The sequence below is a fragment of the Hemiscyllium ocellatum genome (genome assembly GCF_020745735.1).
Source record: "Hemiscyllium ocellatum isolate sHemOce1 chromosome 27 unlocalized genomic scaffold, sHemOce1.pat.X.cur. SUPER_27_unloc_14, whole genome shotgun sequence".
NCBI lineage: Eukaryota > Metazoa > Chordata > Chondrichthyes > Orectolobiformes > Hemiscylliidae > Hemiscyllium > Hemiscyllium ocellatum.
This window is the reverse complement of record NW_026867481.1, coordinates 590,648-615,518: the sequence shown is the minus strand read 5'-3', so window position 1 is coordinate 615,518 and position 24,871 is coordinate 590,648. Positions and strand designations below refer to the sequence as shown.

General features: G+C 40.4%; 1 protein-coding gene across 1 annotated transcript in view; it reads left to right on the top strand.

The window, feature by feature from the left end:
- Positions 1-24,871, top strand: part of LOC132807343 (uncharacterized) — a 49,990-nt gene that overhangs the window by 1,480 nt on the left and 23,639 nt on the right. The window contains exons 2-3 of the mRNA XM_060821572.1: positions 4,349-4,514; positions 5,617-5,764. Of these exons, the coding sequence (XP_060677555.1) occupies positions 4,349-4,514; positions 5,617-5,764 (314 nt within the window). The remainder of the gene's footprint in view (positions 1-4,348; positions 4,515-5,616; positions 5,765-24,871) is intronic.

Here is a 24,871-nt window from a genome sequence, read left to right as displayed (position 1 = left end):
AGTATTTGATATATTTATTGTCAACACAGTGTATATGGTCAGGATTAGTGTCATATCAGTTGCAGATTTTATTTAGTCAATGAACAGAAGTAGTTCATTCCCACAGAGTCCCAAATAACCAACAACAAATTCGGTACTCACACGGCCAGTATAAATACTTGAATCGGGATTTGTTGTGCAGCATGTTAAATGCTGTTTATGTGATTGTCCTCCGGAAGTTTCCCTTCATATCAATGTTCTGAAGTGCCAGTATCTAACACGTTCTTATGAACAGCTCTCAACAGGCAGCAGTTGTGACCCAGAAACCTGCAGCAGTTATTACACGTGGCTCTTGCTCAGACGCTTCACTGTAAGACGCATTGCTCAGTAATTGACGGTAGTGTCAGATGCCAAAAGCTCAGAGAGGGTTAATTCGTACGACTAGTAAAACTGTTGGATAGCATCAGAAAACCAGACCTGAGCGAAATCCACCTTCACTTCAGCACGAATGGACAGAGAACTCCGGCAGTCTGACGGTACCAGAGTAAGTAATAACCATAGCCAGTGTGGTTGCAACTTAAAGTGGCATTTCCTCCCTCTGTCTGTGCGAGTGAGGACACCCGCTGTATCACAGAAACTCCATTGCTGAAATCTGACACACCAGGTTAGAGCAATGGAAATCACTAACTGAATGAACCTGTGGAAGCCATTTTCTTTACTATGGCTTCCCTCCAGGTGAAGGAACCATTTCGCTTAAGTGCCGCTCACTCCAGCAGAACAATTTACTCGGCGTGTTAGCTGTAGCTGTCTTATAGCAGCATCGCATAAATGGAGCTTATCTGTTCAACGCGCCACAGTTTGTTTGCTCACTGCTTCCCCCTGTGATGTATTACTCGAACATGCAGCTTAATTGCTCAAGTGAGCTTAGCCCTGTCAATTAGTGTACGATATTTTGCCAGTGTAATGCTGTTCATCTAATTAAGGACATTTGTTCTACATTTGCAGGCATCCCTGCAGTAAATGTAAAGTGATATCTTTCACTCCTGTTCACTCTGGAATGTGGGGCATAAATTAGAGCTGAGCCCGAGAGCTGACCCCTGTTTTGATAGTTCTCGGGCCATCCTGATACTTTGCAATTAACAGTCAGCCTGTGTCTCAGCCTGTGCCTTTTTTTTATATAATGCTGTAACATTCGACTGTACTTCGGAGTTCTGCCGAGCCATACTTAGGACGGTGGTCTTCTCATGATGCATAGTGAAACAAAATGTTTCATGTTCAAGATCTGCCTCTCGAGAATTTCTTCAACAGTTGGCGTAGTCAGAAGTTCCCTTTCATTACGGGGTACTGAGTGAACTTCAATTAGTGTCTTCAATAATTTTAAATGTGGCATGAGCAAATGTCAGTGGTGAGTTGGGCTAATCTAAATTACTGCAATTGGTTAAGTGCGTGATCTTGACCTGGGCAGGCATACTGTTCTGCTGAGGCTAGAAGGAAGAATGGAAATATCGCTTCAAATGAGTATATTCAGTAAAGTGCTTAATGAAGACCTGATCCTACAAGCTGATCCCCTGAGTCAAGACGGAAGATGAACAGATCGAAATGTGCATAATTGCAAACTTCGCTGACTGCTGGGCTTGGGAAGGAATTGACCCTGGCGCCAATGTTTGTCTTGTTGGTTTGTTTTGTTCTTTGTATTTATTTGTGTCTTACCATATGCCTGGTGGTGACTGTTCTGAGTACGGACCTGGGACGTGACGACGGGATAGAATCATTTTACAAGTTACACCGAAGTGCCAGCCCAGCGGACAAGGCAATTTTGTCCTGCTGTGCAGGCTGTACCCGGTCCTGTTGTCCCCTCGAAGGGGACGCTGAAACCCGACGGGAAACATACAAAATGCAACAATTACGGTGGGAGATTCCATTATTGATTTTAAGAAAGGGGCTAGGAGCGATTAGCCCCCGAAAGTTACAATCACGGTCAGCGCACTGCGATCTCTTTCAAGAACCCTCTGACAGTTCGTATTTCGCTAAGTACCCCAAGTACTTGTCCCAAGTACCTTCACAGACTGGATCACTACTGTTGTCACTTAACGAACGAGCAGGAAAGCTGACCAGGAACAAAACGCTGTCAGAAACACTATTAGACCTCGCTACACTTGGCCACAAATTACTTGTTCAAGTACTCAAAAAGATCCTAGTGTCCAGCCAAAGGTTTTGGTAAAATCATTTCACTATTTACAGAGATTGGTAATAAAGAACTTGCTTTCCCCAGGATTACGTTAGGAGAAACCCCACGTGACAAACATTGGACACACTTTGGGTTCCAAGCCATGCTTCAAGACACCCTGATCCACGCAAATCACCAATATTTTAAAATTGGCAATTACAAATCTGCAGAATTAGTGCCTCAGTATGTCCAGTCTTTAATGAATTTAGCCTAGTAATACGTTGTGCGACAATTAACGTCTCCATTATATTTCCCCCCTTGGTTATGGACTAAAGCAGAGGCACGGCCAACTTAGCTTGATAATATTCCTCGAATTGGAACTCCCTAATTTCGACTGTTCTGGAATGTGAATATTTCATTACTCTTACAGTAATGGAATCAACAGAAAGCTAAAAAAAAACAGAAAGTTTCGAGAGACAGAGAGAGGGAAATCGTCTCAGCGCTGAGTCGTTGAAGCTTGTTGACTGGTCAACTCTTTGTAGTCTGATTTGAATACACATTTGTTTGTTGGCGATTGAATGTTTGAGTTTTGTTCCCTGGAGCTCACATCGTGAAATGTTGGTCTCACAGAACTTGACAGCACTACTGTCAATTTCTAAGAAGTAATTTTTTTATGATTTCTTGAAATTCTGATCAGTGTAATATGGAGGACGGCATTACAGTCTTCCAAATAAAGTCTTTTCCTGAGGTTTTTTCATCATTTGACACTAGTATAAATCTGCTCTCAACTCCCCCATAATTTTGTGCTACTTCCAAAGATAAATTTCACTCCTTTAATCTCCAGGTAGTGGACTAATCAAACCACTGACTAAAGGACGTAAAAAACACTTACACTGTCACACCTGGCCTCAGGTGCAGAATAATTCTCTTCCGGGATGAAATCAAGGGTTTTCTCATTCCTTAAAAATAATCTAAACCTAACATTGAGGAAAATCACCTTATACTTTCCCATTTGCACATTAAGTGGAGGAATTACAGTGAACTTTATATAATTTAATTATAAGTTGTAAAACTGCAAGTATAAAAATGGATCTAAATAGAACCAAACCAACGATGTTGTCTACAGAAAATGACATCAGCAGAGTCCATTGTATTGCAGACTTGTTTGGTTCCACATAATTATTAAACTGTTGCACCTCATTTTTGAGTACGGAGTGCCAGTCATTGTTTTATTCTATATCAGTTTCACTTCAATACTGTGAATTGAAGTTTCAGTTCAACGCTAGTTTGTGAAACAATCATGCAAAAAAACTTAAGATACTATTGTTAATATATGAGTCTTTGGATTAATTAATCGATTGTGCATAAGAAGTATTTTATACCATGTGGGCAGAGAAGACCTTCTTAAGGTAGCTGCAGTCATTTCACTTCCTAAACATTATAAATGTGCAATGATTGATTGGAACTGCCTAAGGAACAGATTCTCGGATTTAAATTGAGAGGCTATAACCAATTAATTTTACTGCATTTCAGGGTTGGAAACTCGTGATGTAATAAATTGAGATCGTTATGTCACAATTTCAGGTCTGCAACACTCAGCAGATTTGAATCTGTTTTGTGAATTTAAAATGTGTTTATTCCTTTAATTAACAATGAAATATCTGAGTCACTTGTTAAGGTTTCATCTCCCGCTAACTGTATGGTTATATTAGTCAACATTTTTGAATCGATTTGTATTAGCCCTGAGGTCGATAATCTGTATTAATTGGCAAAATCGATTGGTTTTCATACTTTCACACATTGTCAGTGATCTGTGTCATTGTCTCATGATTAGTCGGAAGGTGGCTGGATTGATTCATGTTCACCATATTCTTTAAAACAAATTGAACATTGTACATACAATTAGCAATAGAAGTAGAATAGAATATAATGGAAAGTTTTTAAAAAAGAGAGAGTTGAAGAAAAATCGTTGTAAAAGAATCTACGTTCTCCTTGGAATCCTGAGCGTTCGTCTGGCATACCAACACAATATAAGGATGGGAATGACACTGATAAGCCTGTGCTCATTCAGAAGCTGATGGCTACAGTTTAGGTAACCAGCTTCATAGCCGACATCATGGGGGTGAGCGGCCTGAGCCATCCTTAACCGTGACTGTCTCAGAATGTAAACTAATGTTAATGAACTAATCCCCTTACCACAAGGAGAATCCAGCCCACTTTGCTCAATGCGTCTGCAGGACAATGTAGATGTATAATGCCAATCCTTGGGCTTGTCCATCGTTACGAGGACTTGACGGAAAGATTCCCCGACAATGAAGACGAAACAGATCACTTTATCCAGTCATTAAAACAAGCTTTACAACAACCTGTAAGTGTTTGTGATGCACTGAAATGCAATTTCAAACCTTGGGAGTCAGAAAGTGATTATTGGGAGCGACTTGTTGTCTGTTATGGGAAGTTTGCAGGCGATCCTGTCTTAAATGAGAAGCCTTTGTTTATTGGTATTCCTTCTGATGTGACATGTTGAGGACAAACAATATGAATTCGCCTAAGAATTTCCGGTCGCAAATGAGGCGAGCAGTGATCTTTTGCTCGGATGGCCAGAGCGAGACCCAAATTACAGGTAAAACCAAATATATCTCGTGACCTCGCGATCCCTAAACACCATGTGTCAAGTTCAATGATATTGTTCAAAACCAGTCAACCCACTACGGTAGAACCTACCACAGTTGCCCGCCCTGCGACCACTGCTGAGCAACACTTCAGTTAGGGACTTTGGAAAACAGACAGGCACACACTGGTGCTACAACTTTGTCACTGGGAACAAGACAGCAAAGATCTCCCAGGGAGAAATGGCTAGCATTTAGTTTAACAGTGGAAATATGGCCACTGAGGAGCAAATTGCCCTTCTTGCTGCGTTGCAACTAATGCAAGAATCAGCATGCTTGCATAATCCCTCAAGGAAAATCTTAAAAAAGAAACACTTCTGTTGTGCTTTTGACGTGGCCCACTATGATGGAGCCGTGTGAGAACATGGAGGATTTATCCTCCACACGACAACCTCTTAGCAACGCTGCTTGGTCCAACCAGTCTGGCAGTTATCAAATGTTCAGTTCACACTGATGCAACTGATACAGTCTCCGAAGGGAGTGAGTGGGTAGGTGCTGCTGCCAAGCAGGAGAAAGTGAGGATGGCAGATGCTGGAGTACCAGAGTTGAAAAATGTGGTGCTGGAAAAATACAGCCGGCCAGGCAGCATTCGAGGAGCAGGAGAGTCGACGTTTCGGGCATAAGCCCTTCTTCTGAGTGCAGAGGTGAATGTTCCTCTTGAGGTATGCACTGGATTGCATGCGTCCATTCAGGTTGACCTTTGGCCATGATGGCTGTACGGGCCACTAAAAGGACGAGGGATGGTTCCCTCCCCAAGCAGCCAACCTTACGCATTGAACAACTGGTCCCTTTGGGCTCTAGCAAAACCTGTTTGGAGACAATATACGGACGGGTATGCCAGAGCTTGGTAACATACAGAAATCACAGGCGAGTCCCCGACTGAAGAGCATAAAAAAGGATGCAAATGGTGTGTTCCCTCCATACTCAAACGAAGCTATGGGTGATTCAGGTGGGACAAGTTTATATTCCTTCTTTGCTGCTGCATATTTTAACCTATTAGCTATACAATTGTACACATAAGGGCAAATAGGGTTCCAGAAACACCCTCTTGCTGGTGGGCCCTTTCAGTTTGCTACAATTTGATTTTACAGAATTCACTCCAGTACAAGGTGATGAATATTGTCTAATAATGATATACGCATTTACTAAATGAATGAGAACCATCCCAATGACTGAGACTAATGCCACAACAGTGCTAGACAAGATTGAAATATCTGCATAAGTTAACTAATACTCATCAAAGCTGACATTCACGTAGGACGGGGGGAGGGAGGGAACCCATACCTCGTCCTTGTAGTGACCTGTACAGCCGTCATGGCCAAAGGTCAACCGGAATGGATGCATGTAATCCAGTGCATACCTCAAGAGGAACATTCACCACTGCATTCAGAAGCTGAGATTTCACTATCGGACAGACATCAGTAAAGATATCCTTTCATTTTCTCGTTATTGGAGAATGCTACCCACTCCTACACATTCTGACAGTTAAAACATCTCAATTCTAGTAATATCTCCATAAATTGCCATCTCGTTTTGGTTTATGCTCCTTCATTGTTCATTTAAGGAAGTGGTGGTAAGTGTGCATGTTTGGACAGCCCAAGTCCAGAAGTGGCACAAGGTAGCTGCTTGTCAATCTTTATTTGCATAGATATGGCGGTAAAACAATCCGTTACCCATACGAGCAGAAGTAACTTTCTGAGTTCAGAATTGAACAATTCCCTAAGTGAGGACAATGGTAGCTTTGAGGAAAATATTATTCCAGGGTAACAGAATGAACAAAGATTGTTGAAAAGTAAAATACAGAAAATTCTATATGCTGATATGTGTGAGTGGCAGCATGTTCGGAAATGTTTGGAACAATCAGTCCAAAGTCTGCATTTTCACCAGAATTTTTTTAAAAAAACATGATCCTAAAACAGCGTGGAATCTTCTGGTTATCGGGAATGGATAAATTAAGAAAGGAATCTACACTGAACGTTAAGAAATTTGGTTGCAATTGTTTAAAACAGAGGGATATAAACAGACTATGTTCCTTCGGCAAGGGGTACTGAAAGACCATGGGCATGCACATAACCCGTTGATGGTCACCAGCTAGAATTCGTGAAAATAAACAATGGCAGCTTCACAACGCAAATGACCATTCTTAATTCCAAGGATTACGGTGGGAAGGGCAGAGATTTTAACACCTTAGGAATTCAGACAAGTATTCAAATCTGGGGAAGTTATTGAGTGTCTTTCTTGCTTTGAATTTAAATAAGTGTCAATATTTTAAGGAAAGTAGTTAGTGTAGAAATAATTAGAGACAGTAAATTCCGTCGTTAAAGCAGTCGTCTATTTAAAATGCAGTTAAAGAGAGTGTGTGAATCGAAAGAGTTATATTTGCAGCAGCAAGTTAGAGATATAGTGTTTGTTTGATATTACAAGTTGAGGTGGGGCAGAATATGCTCATATCTCGTTGGCTCAAACATTCCAAAATTAGGATTCGTCATATAACTTCATAAATATGTAGTTTTATATTGTAACTGATATTATGAATGTTATAGTAATTATTACGAATTAACTGACACTTTTTATGTCTCCTGTGACAAGGTCACGAGGAGATGTAAAATGAATAACAGAATTTGATAAGGAATATAACCGCCAGTATGGGAATGTAACTTAATGGGATGGATTGTAAGATCCCTAGGTCTCATTATAAATATGTGCGGCCAAACTAATGAGATCATGGGAGACTAGAGGACTGTCAATAGCATGTCCATTTTTGATTGGAAGTCCAAAGATTTGCATTCCTAGATCAGGAAATACATAAATGGCATCAATGTCTTTGTAAACATAAATGTCTTCATAATAAGAGAAAAGCTCAACATGGTGTCAATTGTTAAGTGTAAATTACCCACTAACATTTCAGATGCATGGAAAGCTTGTGGTGATTTCCACTCTGCAAAAAAGTTCTGTCCCATTTCCATTTATTTATTTTATCCCAGTCGAATACTTCACAGCTCAGCAAGTAACTAAGCAAAACCTTTAACACAGTTGTTAAACGCCATTTGACCTAAAATAAAACTGTGTGTAGAAACTCGTGATTAAATTTTGATCCTTGATGATGTCTAACTCGGCCCTGGTTATTACTTTACCGTAACATTGTTGCTGAAGCTGTAATGACACTCAAGAGTGCAATAGTGGTATTTATGCAGATTGTCCAGGACTGGAAAATAAACCACTGGGGAAGTATATAGAGTCTGTAGTTTTTTTCTTTGATGGTGAGGAGCTTTAGGGGAGGCTTTCTGGACTTGTTCAAGATTCTCAGGGGCCTGGATAAAATGGGTTGAAAGATGGATTTTCCTTGCTTAACACGTCAGTGACTGAATTTCATAGGTTAATAGTCATTGATAAAACGTTTAGCGTAGAGATGAACATTTTCTTTTTTTTTAAATCCTGGACGTTGTGTATGGTGTGGAAAACTCGACCTGAAACGACAAAAGAGACGATAACCAATAACCTGTTTAGCAAAGGTACTAACACCATAAATACTAAACCTCAAAGTTAATTGAACGCATATTTTGAAATGGAAGTTGATTTGATGACTCTTTTCTCAGCCAGCATAGGTCCGACGTTCAGAGGAGTTTACTTTCCTGCTGTGAATGTTTCTATATTTTATTGCTGTTCTAAACATCAAATATTCTATGCTGCAAGAAGAACACAGGGGAGTGACATAATATGGATTTTTGTGAGCAGAGACAAATGTATCTCATTGGCAAAATCTTTTTGTTCTGTGCTATAATTTGAATTGTTATTACCTTGATGGTAATTAACGTCTGCCTGCGTAAGTGTTTTGACTATTTTTATGACTATTGTGACACTCTCTTACTCTTTGTCTCTTCATATTTCACCCACCGAATCATTATCACAACATCATATGTGTCTTTAATAAGCAGACCTACTTGTTTGGAGAATACTACACACCTCAGGAACAGATAGGACTTGAAGCACATTCTCCAGACATAGAGCTCTGACACTGCCACTCACTTAAGTGCTCTGGACACGTGCTAAATTAAATAGTCCAATCAATTATTACACTAGATACTTTCTGTGACTGACTCAATTACTTCTTCAATCGATCATCCTTGGAACAAATTTGTTGTCCTCCCTGAATGTTGACATGTTTCCTTCCTCACACCAGACGTTGTGTCGACCAGTGTTGAACGATGCAATGTTATTGCCGCTATTTCAAATGAATTTGCTTCGATTTATGTTACGGTCGACCCTATGTTTATTTGTATTACACTTGTTCCTATTTTCGTTTATATTAAACTTGAATGCGCAGGTGTTCGTACTCAGTTGGATCATTTCTCTTTTTGTATTAAATTAGAGCCGAAAATTTCCGATCTGTATGGCGCATCATTCTGTATTACATTGACAATGCCTGTTTAATTAATAGTCTATTCTCATCAATATTTGTAATTATTTTGATGTGTAGGTGCCACTGTTGGACTGTGGTTGACAAAATTAAAAATCGCACAACACCAGTTTGTAGCTCAACAGACTTTCTGGATGTAAAAGCTTTCAGAGTGCTTCTACTTCATCAGGAAGCTAGTGCGGCAGGATCAGACATTGTCTGAGTTGAGATATCAACTATTTTAAATAAGCCGTTACATTACCTCAGGAGTGTGACTTGAAAGAAATTTTGGGATTTACATACTGATGAATTGAAATCTGCAACATTCGAAGTGTTAAAGCAATCTAGTATTTTTTAATGCATTGCGTAAGGTGTATGACACTTTTATCATAAATTCTGTCTGATGATTCTGCCTAAATACCTACCTGATGAAGGAGCAGCCCCCTGAAAGTTTGTAATTCTAATTAAACCTGATGGATTATAACATGCTGGTGTTTGGTTTTTAACTTTACAATTAAGTGTTATGACCATCAAAGCATAATGCAATGGACCGCATGTCATCTCTCATTGCACCCCCACCCCCCCCCCCCCACTACACCCCACTTCCGTTATTCCGGTTAAGCTACACGTAATTCTCCCAATTAACCATGTTGTCACTGTTCATATTATATTCGGCTCATTCTCAATCAAGATCACCCAGAGCATGTAATATCAGATATTATATTCATCATGCCTCAATTGCCAGTGCATTTGAAATGATAGATATAAGCCACGGATCAGGCATGATAACGCTCAATCATAACTCTCTGAATTGTATCATGCCATGTAGGAGCTAATACTACATCCATTAACGAGGATCAACTATTTGGAGATCCTTCCTGGATGTACAGTTTAGCAGAAAACACGGAAGAGGCCTACAGTTGCACATTGCACAGAATTTGCATGCGATGGTATTTACCTCCGATACACTCTCATATAGTGCATGATTGTTCAAACAGATGTGGTATAAATGTATTTAATGATTCACATGACGTTAATGCTGAAACATTAAAATAATTTCCAATGAACGAAAGTTTAATTTAATTTGGCAACGAAATGAATAAAACAATTTAGAACATGGAAGAGATGTTTAAATTTAGAAATTCGATATCATCTCAGTACTTAAAATAAACAGTACCATTCAATGCAGAATTTGAAGATATAGATTATGGATAGAGGGATGCCGTCAGCATTTTGCCTACAGATGTAACAAAGTTTCACTTACAAAGTTAGTCATGCAAGGCACAGAACTTTGATTTTATCTGTTTTTGAAATAGATTGTAAGCAAACTTGAGGTTGAAGTGTTACTGTTGTCCTACAGACTCTCAGAAGAAATAAACGAGGGTCAACTGGGATATGTGATAAAGCTGAGTTACTCCACGTTGTGAAATATTTTCGTTTCTGAAAGACGATCTATGGACATACCGATGACCCTTTCTCTGTCATCTTGTACCTGATTCTCCTAGTAATTGGTATTCCTGGGGAGGAATAGATCACAAATGAGTTATTTAAATTTACTTGAACCTCTGGATATGAGGCACCTCTCCTTTCAGAATTGAGATGATGTTTTTTCCAACATCTGGCACTATCTAAATGAAAGGGACTGTAGCCAATTTTCGTTATATGCATGCACTTTGTGTGACATTATACTTTGCTGTGGTAAACTATAATGCATTGTCAGAGCTTGCTTTATGGACTACTATAAAATGTAATTCAATTTCTTACGAATGTGTTAATGGACATACCATTTATAATATGGCTTAAATCTTGATCTTTGCATATGGCCTTGTAACATTAATCAACTGAATTGTTGGACATTAGGTCTTACTCGAATGTAGCAAACTCCGATTTTTTTCTGCTTAAGGAAGTACTTTTATGGCATAATGCAGTAGCATGCAGTTTGTACTGTGATCTTATTACAGCATAAGAAATGAACTATGAGAACTCAATCACGGTACGATCTTCATTGAAACATTTCGTTCCTATGCAATAATCCATAGCAAGATGTCTGAAATGAAGTCTGAGTTGTTGTAAAAAGAGTTTGAACTAGGTTTTCCTCACTATTCATTTAACCTGCAGAATTACGGATGTAAGCGAGAAATGGCAAATGAAGTTCAATATAGATAAGTATGAGGTATTGCATTTTGGAAAGTCAAATCATGGTCGGACTTGCATGGAGAATATTAGGGCCTTTAGGAGAGTAGTGGAACAGAGGGATCTTGGAGTTTAGGATCACATTGCTGTGAAAGTGGCGTCACAGGTAGAAAGAGCAGTGACGAAGACTTTTGGCACACTGGACTGCATCAGCCAGGATATTGAGTATAGAAGTTGGGAAGTTACTTTTCAATTATACAGGATGTTGGTGAGGCCGCAGGCGGAGTATTGTGTTCAGTTTTGGTCACCTTGATATCTGAAGGATGTTATTAAACTGGAAAGAGTGAAGAAGAAATTTACAAGAATTTTCCACGGACTCAATCGTTTCTGTTATAGGGAGGGATTTGACAGGCTATGAGAGCTTTCCTTAGAGAATAGGAGACTGGGGGAACCTTTTAGATGTGCATGAAGTCAGAAGAAGCATGGACAGTGTTAATGCACTCAGTATTTTTTGCTGGCTTGGGGAATAGAGGACTAGGACGTATCTGCAGAGGGGAAAAAGAAAAGGGAATCTGAAGGCAATTTATTTTTTTACACAGAGGCTATTACGCAGATGGAAAGTGCTACCAGCAGGAGTGTTTGAGGCAGGTACGTTAACAACATTTAAAAGGCATTTAGTCAAATATTTCGGTAGGAAATAATTAGAAGGATATGGGCCAAATGCAGGGAAATGGGGTTGGCGTCGACGGTTATTTTGATAAGCTTGGGACAATTTGGGCTAAAGGACATGCCTCCATGCTGTAGGACTTGATGACCCTATGATTCTGAAAAAATTCTTTTGAAGAATTACGATTAAATGCCACGTACTGAACAAGGCAGAAAGTCATTGATGATATAATCTCAAAAGAATAAGTCTTCCGCAGTTAAATGCACAAAAAACATTGATAGACTTTGGATTGAAGTAATGTAGAAGAGAGCACAATTAGACGAGCACAGGTATGGAGGAATTTGTAGAAGGATACTGGGACGGTATTAGTGAGATGTTCACTCTGTCAAATTCACAAAATTCATTCTCAAACTCTCTCACTATCTCTCAGGCACACATTCTCTCTGTTACCATACGCACATGGATGATGATGCGATAGTGTAGGGGTGCGGGCTGAGAATAGTTCACAGATCGGCGCAACATCGAGGGCTTAAGGTCTGTTCTGCGCTGTATTGTCCAATGTTCTATGTTCTAAACTCACTTGCACACACTCTCTCACTCATATTCAAACACCTAGTCAAACTCAGTCTAAGACAAACTCTCACTTATACATATTCTATCATTTGCAATCACGCGCTTTCCCACATTATCAATCACCTATTTTCAAACTTAATGACAAATTGTCCCACACACACATATGATAGTGAGCTCGATATTGACAAATAATAATCCAAAACTGAGTGGCGAAAAGATAATTATTCTTTGGGAAAAGTTAGAGGTTGCGGACGGCAAGGGGTGACATGTTCCTTCACTCAGAGATCTACACACCATTCACACTTACTCACCACTGTTACACTCACACGTTCTGCCAGTCACACCCACACACTAGCACAGTCTCATGCACATACACATACGCATGCATGTGCTATTGTTTTGCACCCTCTCTCATTTGCTAATGCACACTGTCAATCATGCATGCACATTCTTCGTCTGACCCTCAGACATAAACTTGCTTATTGTTATGATCATACGTGCGACTGTGTTGAAGAATAATCGTCATGTCCCACTTTCCAGAATAGCATGAAATTTTGCATGAAGATTCTTCGGAGTGGGCGTGGCATAAAGACAGCACTTATTTTAAAGAAATTCATTGTGATTTGCAATGTGCTGTTTGATAGAGAGCTGAGGCAGTTGTACTCTTATTTTCAACGGAGTCTTGGTCAGGCTTGGAATGTGAACATTTGCAAGACATTGTGAGCCAAGCAGGGGAGTGGGATTAACTGCATGATTTCCTTCTCAAGCGGTGCATTTCTGAATCCAGAATTTCTTTTTCCTGTTACCAGAAGATACTTATGCGACTTGAGATCCCGGAAAACTGCATTTCATAGAAAGAAACATGATACCAATGATTAAATTAAGAAAATTGACGTCTGTGTGTGACTATCTGCATCTTTGAGTATTTGCAAATAGTTGTCAATCTGTGCATAGCCCTCCATTTTTCCATCTGTGTTTAACCCTCACGATCGATTTCTTTTTGTATCTATCTGTGCGCATGTGTGCATGCGTCTGTGTTTCTCTCTATGTGTGTCTCTGTGCTTCTGTGTAACTTCAAAGAAAGACATTTTGTCAATAGGTTCCATGAGTTAAAAGGTGTCAAACCTTCTTTATTCTACAGCATGTTTGTAAAGAGATATAATGCCACCCCACTCCAGATGACTCGACACCGGAGCAAAAGTGGACTGAGACTGAAGAGAGACAAAAATACACAATATCATGCAAACTGACAGCCGCAAAATTTCCCATAGACGTTCAGTTTGGAGATATCTTCTGGTGACAAGAACTTCAAAATTTGTTAGTATGTCTGTCCCAGTTGGGTTTCAATGTACGTGTAAGATTCAGGGAAAATTGTGAAATTGAGCCGTTCAGAGTTCCTGTGCAGTAATGGTTGCTCGAAAGCCTGAAGCATTGTCGTTGGCTCGTTGTTGGTGTCAGACCAAATATTACCCATTGATTACCAGGAAATGTCCCCATGTCTGATGCTGAATGCCTGCGTGGGCTTTTACATGATGCCCAGGTAACCACCCATTCGTTCCATTTCATCACATGAAACATCTCCACAGTTCTGAAGAAGAGTCATATTTGATTGATAAACGTAACTGGTTCTCTCTCCACAGATTCTGCCAGATCAACTGAGATGGTACTGCACTTTTTGCTTCTCCACGTTTTGCTTTTCTTGAAGTGCCTGCTGCGTTCGGGATTCTGCCTTTATCCTCACAATAACATATGGATAGCTGTGATGATGCATCGCCTTTAACGAGGTTATGTTCTCCTTTTTCAAGAGGGATCAGAGAGGCAGTGGTGCTAATTTGTCTGAAAACACTTATTTTGAACAATGGCAGAAGAAAAGCCAGATCTCCCTATTCAGTTATTTTTTTCTATTTCGTTTCTTTCTGCAAGCAGTTAGAAAACTGCTGTTAGCAGAGAAGGAGCTACAGTGAAAAGAGGTTCTATGCTACCACAGAGGTGTCTTTCCTGACCTTTACATCTGAAACCTGTAAGGTCCTACGTAAGGACCAGTTGCATCACTCCTAGAATATCCACTCTACATCTGCTCAAGCAAAAATAATACGTTTCGGTCAGTGCTACTTTACCTCCTTTTTCAAATGGTCTAAACCAAGATGAGTTCCGAGGTATTCGCTGAGGAAATATGGCACCATTCATGGGGATAAGCCTACAGATATCTCAGTTCACTGCTCTGCTAATTTGAATGAAACCAAGAAAACAGTTCCTTCAGAATTCAACAAAGCTTAGATCTCTGACTTTGCAATGCATTACTGCGCGCTGAGATGAACATTAATACAAGAATGCAGTTAATCCTTACAAAACATTCTAAGGCATTCTCACCTTCTATCACCGAAAAAGATCAAGACCTGGATGGTAAATTGACAAAGAGCGGAGTCTCTTATTATTTTAGCTGAATGACGTTCTTGCTTACTGTGTTTGCTCGGTCATTTCATTCGGACCCAGAAGCTGGTGTCGCGCTAGCTTACCTGGGAAGGTTTTTTTTAATAAAAGCGTGCAGCTCCAAGCCGTCGGCCTCACTCTCTCGGCGGAGAAGGTAATGGCTGTCTGGTGGTGTTTTTTTAAAGTCGTGGTATAGTCCAGTTATTGTTTTTTTAACGGCTAAAATTTATAGTTTTTTTTAACTGCCGAGCGGACCCGGAAGCTGGTGTCACACTAGCTTACCTGGGAAGGTTTTATTTTCTTATAAAAGCGCGCAGGCTGAGGTTAGAAATAGGAAAGGTGAGGTCACCCTGTTAGGAGTTTTCTACAGGCCTCCTCATAGTCCGAGAGAAGTAGAGGAAATTATTGCGAGGATGATTCAGGGGAAGAGTGAAAGCAGCAGGGTGGTTGTTATGGGGGACTTTAACTTCCCAGATATTGACTGGGAAAGCTATAGCTCGAGTTCGTTAGATGGGTCGGTGTTTGTCAAATGTGTGCAGGAGGGTTTCCTGACACAATATGTAGACAGGCCAACAAGAGGTGAGGCTATACTGGATTTGGTTCTAGGTAATAAACCAGGTCAGGTGATAGACTTGGAGGTAGGTGAGCACTTCGTGGACAGTGACCACAACTCGTTGACTTTTACTCTAGTGATGGAGAGGGATAAGTGTGCACTGCAGGGCAAGAGTTATAGCTGGGGGCAGGGAAATTATGATGCGGTGAGGCATGGCTTAGGATGCGTGGATTGGAAAAATAGGCTTCAAGGGAAGAACACAAATGATACGTGGAGATTGTTCAAGGAACAGCTAATAGGTGTCCTTGATAAGTATGTACCATTCAGGCAGTGAGTAAAGGGTCTTGTGAGGGAGCCGTGGTTTAATAGGAATTGGAATCCTTTGTGAAAGGGAAGAGGGCGGCCTATGTAAAGATGAGGTGTGAAGGTTCAGTTGGGGCGATTGAGAGTTATAAGGTAGCCAGGAAGGATCTAAACAGAGAGCTAAGAGCAGCGAGAAGGGGACATGAAAAGTCATTAGTTGGTAGGATTAGGGAAAACCCAAAGGCTTTCTATAGGTGTGTCAGGAATAAAAGGATGATTAGGGTAGGTATCGGTCCAGTCAAGGATAGTAGTGGGAAGTTGTACGTGGAGGTGGAGGAGATTGGAGAGACACTAAATCAATACTTTTCATCAGTATTCACTCAGGAACAGGACACTGTTGCTGATGTGAATATTGAGTCACAAGTGAAATTAGAATGGATGGCCTTGATTAGAATGGATGGCCTTGAGGTATGTAGGGGAGAGGTCTGGGGAATACTGGAAAGGATGAAAATAGATACGTCCCCTGGACCTGATGGCATTTATCCTAGGATCCTCTGGGAAGCTAGGGAGGAGATAGCGGAGCCATTGGCCTTGATTTTTATGTCGTCGTTGTCTACGGGAATAGTGCCAGAAGACTGGAGGATAGCGAATGTGGTCCCCTTGTTCAAGAAGGGGAGGAGGGATAGCCTTAGTAACCCTAGGCCAGTGAGTCTCACTTCTGTTGTGGGCAAAGACTTAGACAGAATTGTAAGGGATAGGATTTATGAACATCTGGATAGGAATACTGTGATCAAGGATAGTCAGCATGGTTTTGTGAAGGGCAGGTCGTGCATCACAAACCTTATTGAGTTCTTTGAGAAGGTGACCAAGGAAGTGGACCAAGGTAAAACAGTTGATGTGGTGTATATGGATTTTATCAAGGCGTTCGATAAGGTATCCCATGGCAGTCTAATGCAAAAACAACGGAGGTATGCCATTGAAGGTGCATTAGAGGTTTGGATTAGGAATTGGCTGGCTGGAAGGAGACAGAGGGTAGTAGTTGATGGTATAGGTTCATCTGGGAGTGCAGTTACTAGCGGTGTTCCACAAGGATCTGTTTTGGGACCATTGCTGTTTGTCATTTTTATAAATGACGTGGAGGAGGGGCTTGAAGACTGGGTGAGCATGTTTGCGGATGACACGAAAGTCGGTGGAGTTGTGGACAGTGAAGAAGGCTGTGGCAGGTTACAGCGGGGTAGATAAGTTGCAGAGCTGGGCAGAAAGGTGGCAAACGGAGTTCAATGTAGGTTAGAGTGAAGTCATTCACTTTGGTAGGAGAAACAAGAAGATGGATTACTGGCTAATGGTAGGCTACTTGGTAGTGTGGATGAGCAGAGGGATCTTGGTGTCCATGTACACAGATCTCTGAACGTTGCCACCCAGGTAAATAGTGCTGTGAAGAAGGCATATGCTGTACTGGGCTTTATTGGTAGAGGAATTGAGTTCCGCAGTCCTGAGGTCATGTTGCAGTTATATAAGACACTGGTGCGGCCTCATCTGGAGTATTGTGTGCAGTTTTGGTCGCCATACTATAGGAAGGATGTGGAGGCACTGGAACGGGTGCAGGGGAGGTTTACCAGGTTGTTGCCTGGCATGGTAGGAAGATCGTATGAGGAAAAGCTGAGGCATTTGGGGCTGTTCTCATTGGAGAAAAGAAGGGTTAGGGGAGATTTGATAGAGGTGTACAAGATGATTAGGGGTTTAGATAGGTTTGACAGTGAGAACCTTTTTCCGCTAATGGAGTCAGCTGTTACTAGGGAACACAGCTTTAAATTAAGGGGTGTTAGGTATAGGACAGATGTTAGCTGTAGATTCTTTACTCAGCGGGTTGTGAGTTCTTGGAATGCCCTGCCAGTAGCAGTGGTGGACTCTCCCTCTTTATGGTCATTTAAGCGGTCATTGGATAAGCATATGGAGGTTATTGGTCTAGTGTAGGTTAGGTAGGCTTCGGTCGGCGCAACATCGAGGGCCGAAGGGCCTGTACTGCGCTGTATTTTTCTATGTTCTATGTTCTAGATATGTTATCTAATTATCCCCTGTGACTATCCTGATCACTGAATATATATTATCTACAATCTCTGGCAATGTCAATGAAACGACGTGAAATATTTATATGTCATGCCTTCACCTCGAAGACAAATCTTAGAAAAGGTGCAGCACTGACTGCAGTCTATTTCTCACTTCCTATTGTTGTAGTTTTGCGATGTTATAGTAAAGACATTTCGAAAGAAAAGTGTTTCCTTTCAAGTAAAATCCCATTTTCCTTTCACGTTGATGTTTCTAATCTAGCTTTTATAATGTGTCAAACACTAGAGGTCCTGGAGACTTTTACCTCCCTATCCCATTATGCTTCTACGTTTTCTTTCCGTCTCATGGGTTTAATGATTGTTTAAAGTTCCATTCATCAGTTTACAGCTTTGTTTTACCATAATAGCAAGAGAGATATACCAGTATGCAGTACCGAACGAAATGACCCTTCGGTCGATTGAGTCTATGCTGATTTAAAAAAAAGCGTATTCTTTCCCATTTTCTAGCAATTAACATGTGTTCTTTTGTGCCTTGGCGTCACAACTGCACACTTAAAATTTTTCAGATGTTGTCAGGGTTTCTGAATCTGCCGCCCTTTATAGTCAGTGAGTACCAGATTCCACCAACATCTGAGTGAATACAATTACCTCATATCTATTCTAATCCTCCAAAACTTTACCTCAAATTTCTGCCCAATCATTGATCACTCCTGTGAGTGGATAAATTCTGACCTGTCGAGCTCGTCTGTGAACCTCATAGTTTTAAACATTTCAATTGTTTCTCCTTCTCAGTCTCTCTATTTAATAATAACAACCCCAGTCTGTCCATTTTCTCTTTATAATTAAACATCTCCACCTCACGAAACATCACAGGAAACCTCGCTCGCTCCCTCGTCTGGGCAAACAAATCCGTTGTACATGTGGGTGTCAGAACCACGCATAATTCTGTAATTACTTTTCATGAAGTTCCAGTGTCACCTCTCTGCTTTTAAGCTTTATGCTTCAGCGTAGAAATGGAAGTATCCTATCTGCCTTCTTGACCACTTTGACGATCCAACACTTCTTCCAAGAAACAGTTATTTCTTTACTTCTAATATTATTTTCACAATTTCGTCTACGAAAGGATAAATCATGACTTTTGATACCTGTAAATTTTCGATATTTAGAAACACGTTTTGCTCTCTGATTCAGCTTTCTGTGAATTATTTTCCATATATTCCAATGGCATTATTTTCTTGGGCATATTTTTTTCTTGTTTTCTTTTACTCCCATCCCTCTTCCTTACTGCTGACAATACAGGATTGTTTGGCTTTCCCTTCATTTTGAACTTCTGGCCAACGGTATTGCTTCTTTCTTGTAAAGTCTTCTTTTCTCAGTAGAACTTACCGTCGTTCAGAATTATGAATGGTACCAGATAATGAGCTCGGCCATGTAATAGATTTGGAGTTAGGTGCGTACTTTGGTGATAGTAACCACAATTTCATTATGTTTACTCTTGTGATGGAAAGGGATAGACGTATACTGCAGAGCAAGAGTTGAGCTGGGGAAAGGTAATTAAGATGCGATTAGGCAAGGTTCAGTAGGAATAGGATCGGGAAGGAAACTACAGTGAATGGACACAGTTGAAATTTGGAGTCGTTCAAGGAACTGGTACTTCATGTCCTCGATAAGCATGTATCTATCAGGCAGGGAGGAAGTGGTCCATCAAGGTCGCCATGATTTACTAAAGACGCTGAATCTCTTGTCAAGACAAAGCAAGCTTTTGTTAGGATTGGACGTGAAGGCTCAGTTAGAGCGCCCGAGTGTTACAGGTTAGTCAGGAATAACCCAAAGAGAGAACGAAGATGCGCTTGGTGGTGACATCTGAATTCGTTGGCAGATATGATCAATGAAAACCGTAAAACATCGAATGGTTTATCAGGAATGGAAGGAGGACAAGAGTAATATTAGGGCCAATCAAGGCTGGGAGAGGGACGTTTTGCATGGGGTCCAAAGAGGTAGGGGAAGCGCTAAATGGATATTTTTCGTCAGTATTCACGTTGGAAAACGACAACGTTGTCGAGTCGAATACTGAAATACAGACTACTAGACTAAATGGGATTGAAGATCAGAAAGAGGAGGTGTTAGCAATTCTGGAGAGGTCAAAAATAAATAAATTCCCTGGGCCAGATGGGATTTATCCCAGGATTCCCTGGATGGATATTTCAGAGCCTTTGGCTTTGGCCTTTAGGTTCTTATTATTTGCAGGAGTCGTGGCAGAAGACTGCAGGATAGCAAGTGTTGTCCCCTTGTTAAAGAATGAGAGAAGAGATAATTATAGACCAATGACCTCTCTTTATATTGTTGGTAAATTATTGGAATGGATTATAAAATATATATTTACAGTCATCTTGAAAGGAAGAAGTTGCTAAGAGATAATCAACCCCGTCTTGAGAAGGATAGAACTTGACTCAGAAAGCTTATTGAGTTCTTTGAGAAGGTGACCGAATAGGTGGATGAGAATAAAGTGCTTGATGTGTGGTATGTCAATTTCAGTAAGGCGTTTGATAAGGTTCCACACGGTTGGCTCTTGCACAAAATCCGGAGGAATGGGATTCAGGTTCATTTAGCCGTTTGGTCAGAAATTGGCTAGCTGAAAGAAGACAGAGGGAGTTGATCGATGGGAAATGGTCATCTGGAGTACGGTTAACAGTCATGCACTGGAACTATTTGTCCTGGCCAACTGCTGTTTGTCAGTTTTAAAAATGACCTGGATGAGTGCATAGAAATATGTGTTAGTAAATTTGCAGATGACACGAACGTCGATGGGGTTGTGGATAGTGTTGAAGGATGTTGAAGGGTACAAAGAGACATAGATAAGCGGCAGAGCTGGACTGAGAGGTGGCTAATTGTGTTTAATGTGGAAAAGTGAGAATTGATTCATTTTAGAAGGATCAACAGTCATAATGAGAACTGTGCTCACAGAAAGATAATTGGTAGTGTAGATGAGCAGAGAGATCTCGGTGTCTATGTGCATAGAACCCTGAAAGTTACCACCAAAGTTGATAGGGTTGTTACAATATATGGTGTGGTGCTTTCATTGGCAGAGGGATTGAGCGTTCGAGTCATGAGGTCTTGCAGCAGCTGTGCAAAACCCTGATGCGGCTGCACTTGGAGCATTGCGGATGATTCTGGTCACCACAGTTTCGGAAGGATGTGGATGCTTTAGAAGGGGTTCAGAGGAGATTAGCTGAGATGTTGCCTGATATGGAGAAAAAGGCTGATTATAAAAGGCTGAGGGACTTGAGGTTCTTCTCCTTAAAGTGAAAAAGTTTGAGCGGTTATTTAATCGAGTCCAAATCTGCGGGTGCAATACCGTGCACGATGAGAGCCTCTTTCCTCAGATGATGATGGCTACGACGGGGAACAGCTTTAAGTTGAGTGTTGGTAGGTATAGGGAGATGTCGGAGGTAATTTCTTTATCCAGTGAGTAGTATTGGTGTAGAAAACTCTACCTGCAACGGTGATAGACTCGCCAAATTTAGGGGCATTCAAATAGCCATGGATAAACTTATGGATGAAAATGGAATAGCATATGTTAGGTGGGTTTCAGATAGTTTCCACAGCTTGGCTCAACATCGAGGGCCGAAGGGACTGTACTGTGCTGCAACGATCTCTATTCTATGTTCTATGAAATATCCTTGAAACAACCTTCAAGAACTTATTCAAGGTCTGGGTATATAACTTATAGGTTAGCGAGTTTTGAGCATATTTCTAGCTCAGGTTGAGGTTTGGATGTAGGATTGCTCCTAAGTTGGAACGTTCATTTCCAGACGTTTCGTCACCCTACTAGGTAAAATCTACAGTGGGTCTCAGACGAAGCACTGCTGATAAGTCCTGCATTTAGTTATTATATTTGGGTTTCTTTGGTTGGTGATGTCATTTCCTGCGGTGTTGTCATTTCCAGTGCTGATGTCACGTCCTGTTCTTTTTTCTAAGGGGGTGTTAGATGGGCATCTAACTCGATGTGTTTGGTGATAGATCCCATAATACATCGAGATGGAACTCACCTACCATTCCCTGAGAAAAAGAACAGGAAGTGACTTCACCTCAGGACATGGCATCACAACATTATCTCCATCTGAGGCAGCTGAATAATCATCTGCACAAATAACATTTCATGCATGTAAATGATTGAAACAACTAATTAAGTCCCAAGAGCAAGATAGCAGCAATAAATACGCTTACATCTTCAATGAATTGTGGCGTGCACTCAGGAACTCTGAGAAAGATGCACGGAATACCGAGAGGTGTGATCTTTGCAATTTACTATCCTGCCATTGCAATAATTGGGGTTCCAGGTAAAGTTTTGATTTCTCGTCAGTGACAGTGAAAGGATGATGCTATCTTTCTAAGTGAGGACAGTGCATAGCTTTGAGGTTAACATCAGGTGCTGGAATGTCCATGCATCTCTTTCCCCTTTGTCTCCTGATGGCTGTATTTGTGGGTTTGGAAGGTGTTATCCAAGGACTGCTGGTGAATTTCTGCAATGCCATGTTTCGATGGTGCGAACTTTTGTCCATGAATTTCGACGGACTGTTTTCTCGAGGATATGATATTAAGAAAGCAATATGGTTCTTTCTGGGTGGTTTTGACGTTAGATGTTTTTGTCAGATTTGTACTCATCCATTCTTGTGGTGAGTATCTTATCACATGCACGAATTAAGTATACGAGAAAGTGGACAACTTTTGGGGATCCGGCGGTGAATTACTCGCTGCAGTATTCTCAGTTGCTGATTAGCATTTGTAGCCATAGTCTTTATATGGTGAATTCAATTAATTTTCTGAAGGATGGTATTCGCTATAAAATTGATATTGCTGAATTTTAATGCCACGCAACATTCATCAGCAAGAGTTAAAGTTTCTGTTGATCGAGTTAGTCATTGTCTACCAGGCTTGTGAGGTGCGAATGCTGTTTGTGTTAGATTGAAACCAAAATATGCTTATTTGGTCTGCTTGAGCACGTGGTAAATTGCCAATGTTGAAAGGTAATGAGTAATTATAAGCAATTGTAACAATTCACACATTTCGATGAAGGGAATGCCATTTCTAAAGCCGCTAAACATGTTTGAACTCAGGATAATACGCAGACAAACATCTGTAGATAATTCCAGAGATCATGTGAATATCTTTTATCTTCCTTTGTGCGAATATGATTCCAACCAGGGTTGAGTTTTTTCTCAATGCATATTGATGCAAATGTGGCACAGTTCCACGCGGAAACATTTCGACCATTAAAAATTTAATGACAAGGGCCGTCATTCGCACCTCAACACTAGATCTTATTTTTTAACCAAGTGCTAAATAAGGCCAGGAGCTGGCTTGGGCCTGATGTAAATCAAACTGGGCATCAGAAGGATGGTTGGAACTAACAGATTCATTTTAATTGTGCTGTTGGTCACATTTTCTATAACTTATTGAGTGATTGAGACGAGATGGAGAAGTTGTTCAGTTTGGATTTGTACTGCTTGTTGCGTACAGAACAGACCTGGGCAGCTTTCCTCATTCCGGGCTGCATGCCAGTGCTGTATTTCTGTTGGAATATCTTATCTTGTGGTGGCATTTTCTGGAATACAAATGTTCACGGGTATTGGAATTTTGGCAGTCTCTGGTATCTTCTGTGGTTTCTGAAATCTCATTGACCAAATAGAATTCTGGGAACGTTCTAACTCGTCCTGCTTAAATCTGATCTATTGGTTGCGGGATCAATTATCTCTATCTGTCACTTCCTGCCTGTTTGGCAGGTACGTAGTTCCTTATTTGATTTTCAACTCCACAAGGACTGCCCTATGGTGTGCAAAACAGCAAAATGTCCTCTTCGACTGTTACCACTTGTTTGTTTTACCAAGTTACTGGCATTTTGATGTTCAACATTACATATCTTTATTAATTTTGCAGTTCTCTATATTTATAATGAAATGTCTTAGATTTGTCAATGCAATTTTGTTCATATACCATCATTGTTCCATTACATCTTTCACTCATGTTAACCCTTCACGCCTGTAATGTTTTGCTAAAGCACGAAACATTTGATTTGAATTAGTTATGTATTTCTGCCAAGTTATGTCACCATCGCATTGCATCATTGTAGCACAATGTCTTATTGACATTGCTAAAACTCGTTTAATTGTTAGACTAGCATTATATTGTGATAATACAGCCAGAGAATAGTTCAATGATGTTTCTCTCAAGTGGACTGCACGCAAATTAACAAAAAATATAATGGCAAAATTGTACTCTTATTGTGCATCAATAATGCACATATGTTAAATTGCCAAGCACCCATCATTTTGTTAATGACTTTCTAATAAGTCACTCACTCTGATAACCGGCTTGTATTTTCAAATTTTGATCGCTGTGTATATGTAGAATTATTGTGAGAGTCGGCAGTGGAATAACACTCAAAACATATTCAGGTATTGAAAAACTTCAGTCACTGATCAAACATGACTGATTATATTTGATTCATTTATTAAACTCTGAGTTTACTGTTAACCTCAGGTAATATTAAACACTGAGTTTTCGAAAGTGCATCAGCATTTCTCAGCTGACAAAGAATGGATGCTTGCAGTATTTCCAAGTTGATAAGGCACAGTGTATTTTTCCCCTCTTTTCAATCACTCTATCTCCATTTCCACATCGACTGTTACTGATTCTTCAAAAATATGTCTGATTATCACCAGATATGCTGTTTCAAAAACTTGTTTATCCCATATCTACAACTCCTCCCATACCTACTATATCCTGTATCTTGCTGTTGTTACCAGAACAGCACACAGTACTCCAGCTATGACCCAACCAAAATTCAGGACAATGCCCTTATAATCTATGCCATGAGTAATAAAGTTCGATCTGTTCAGCACCTTTTTCTTCTAAATATATAATTTAGGGTAAGA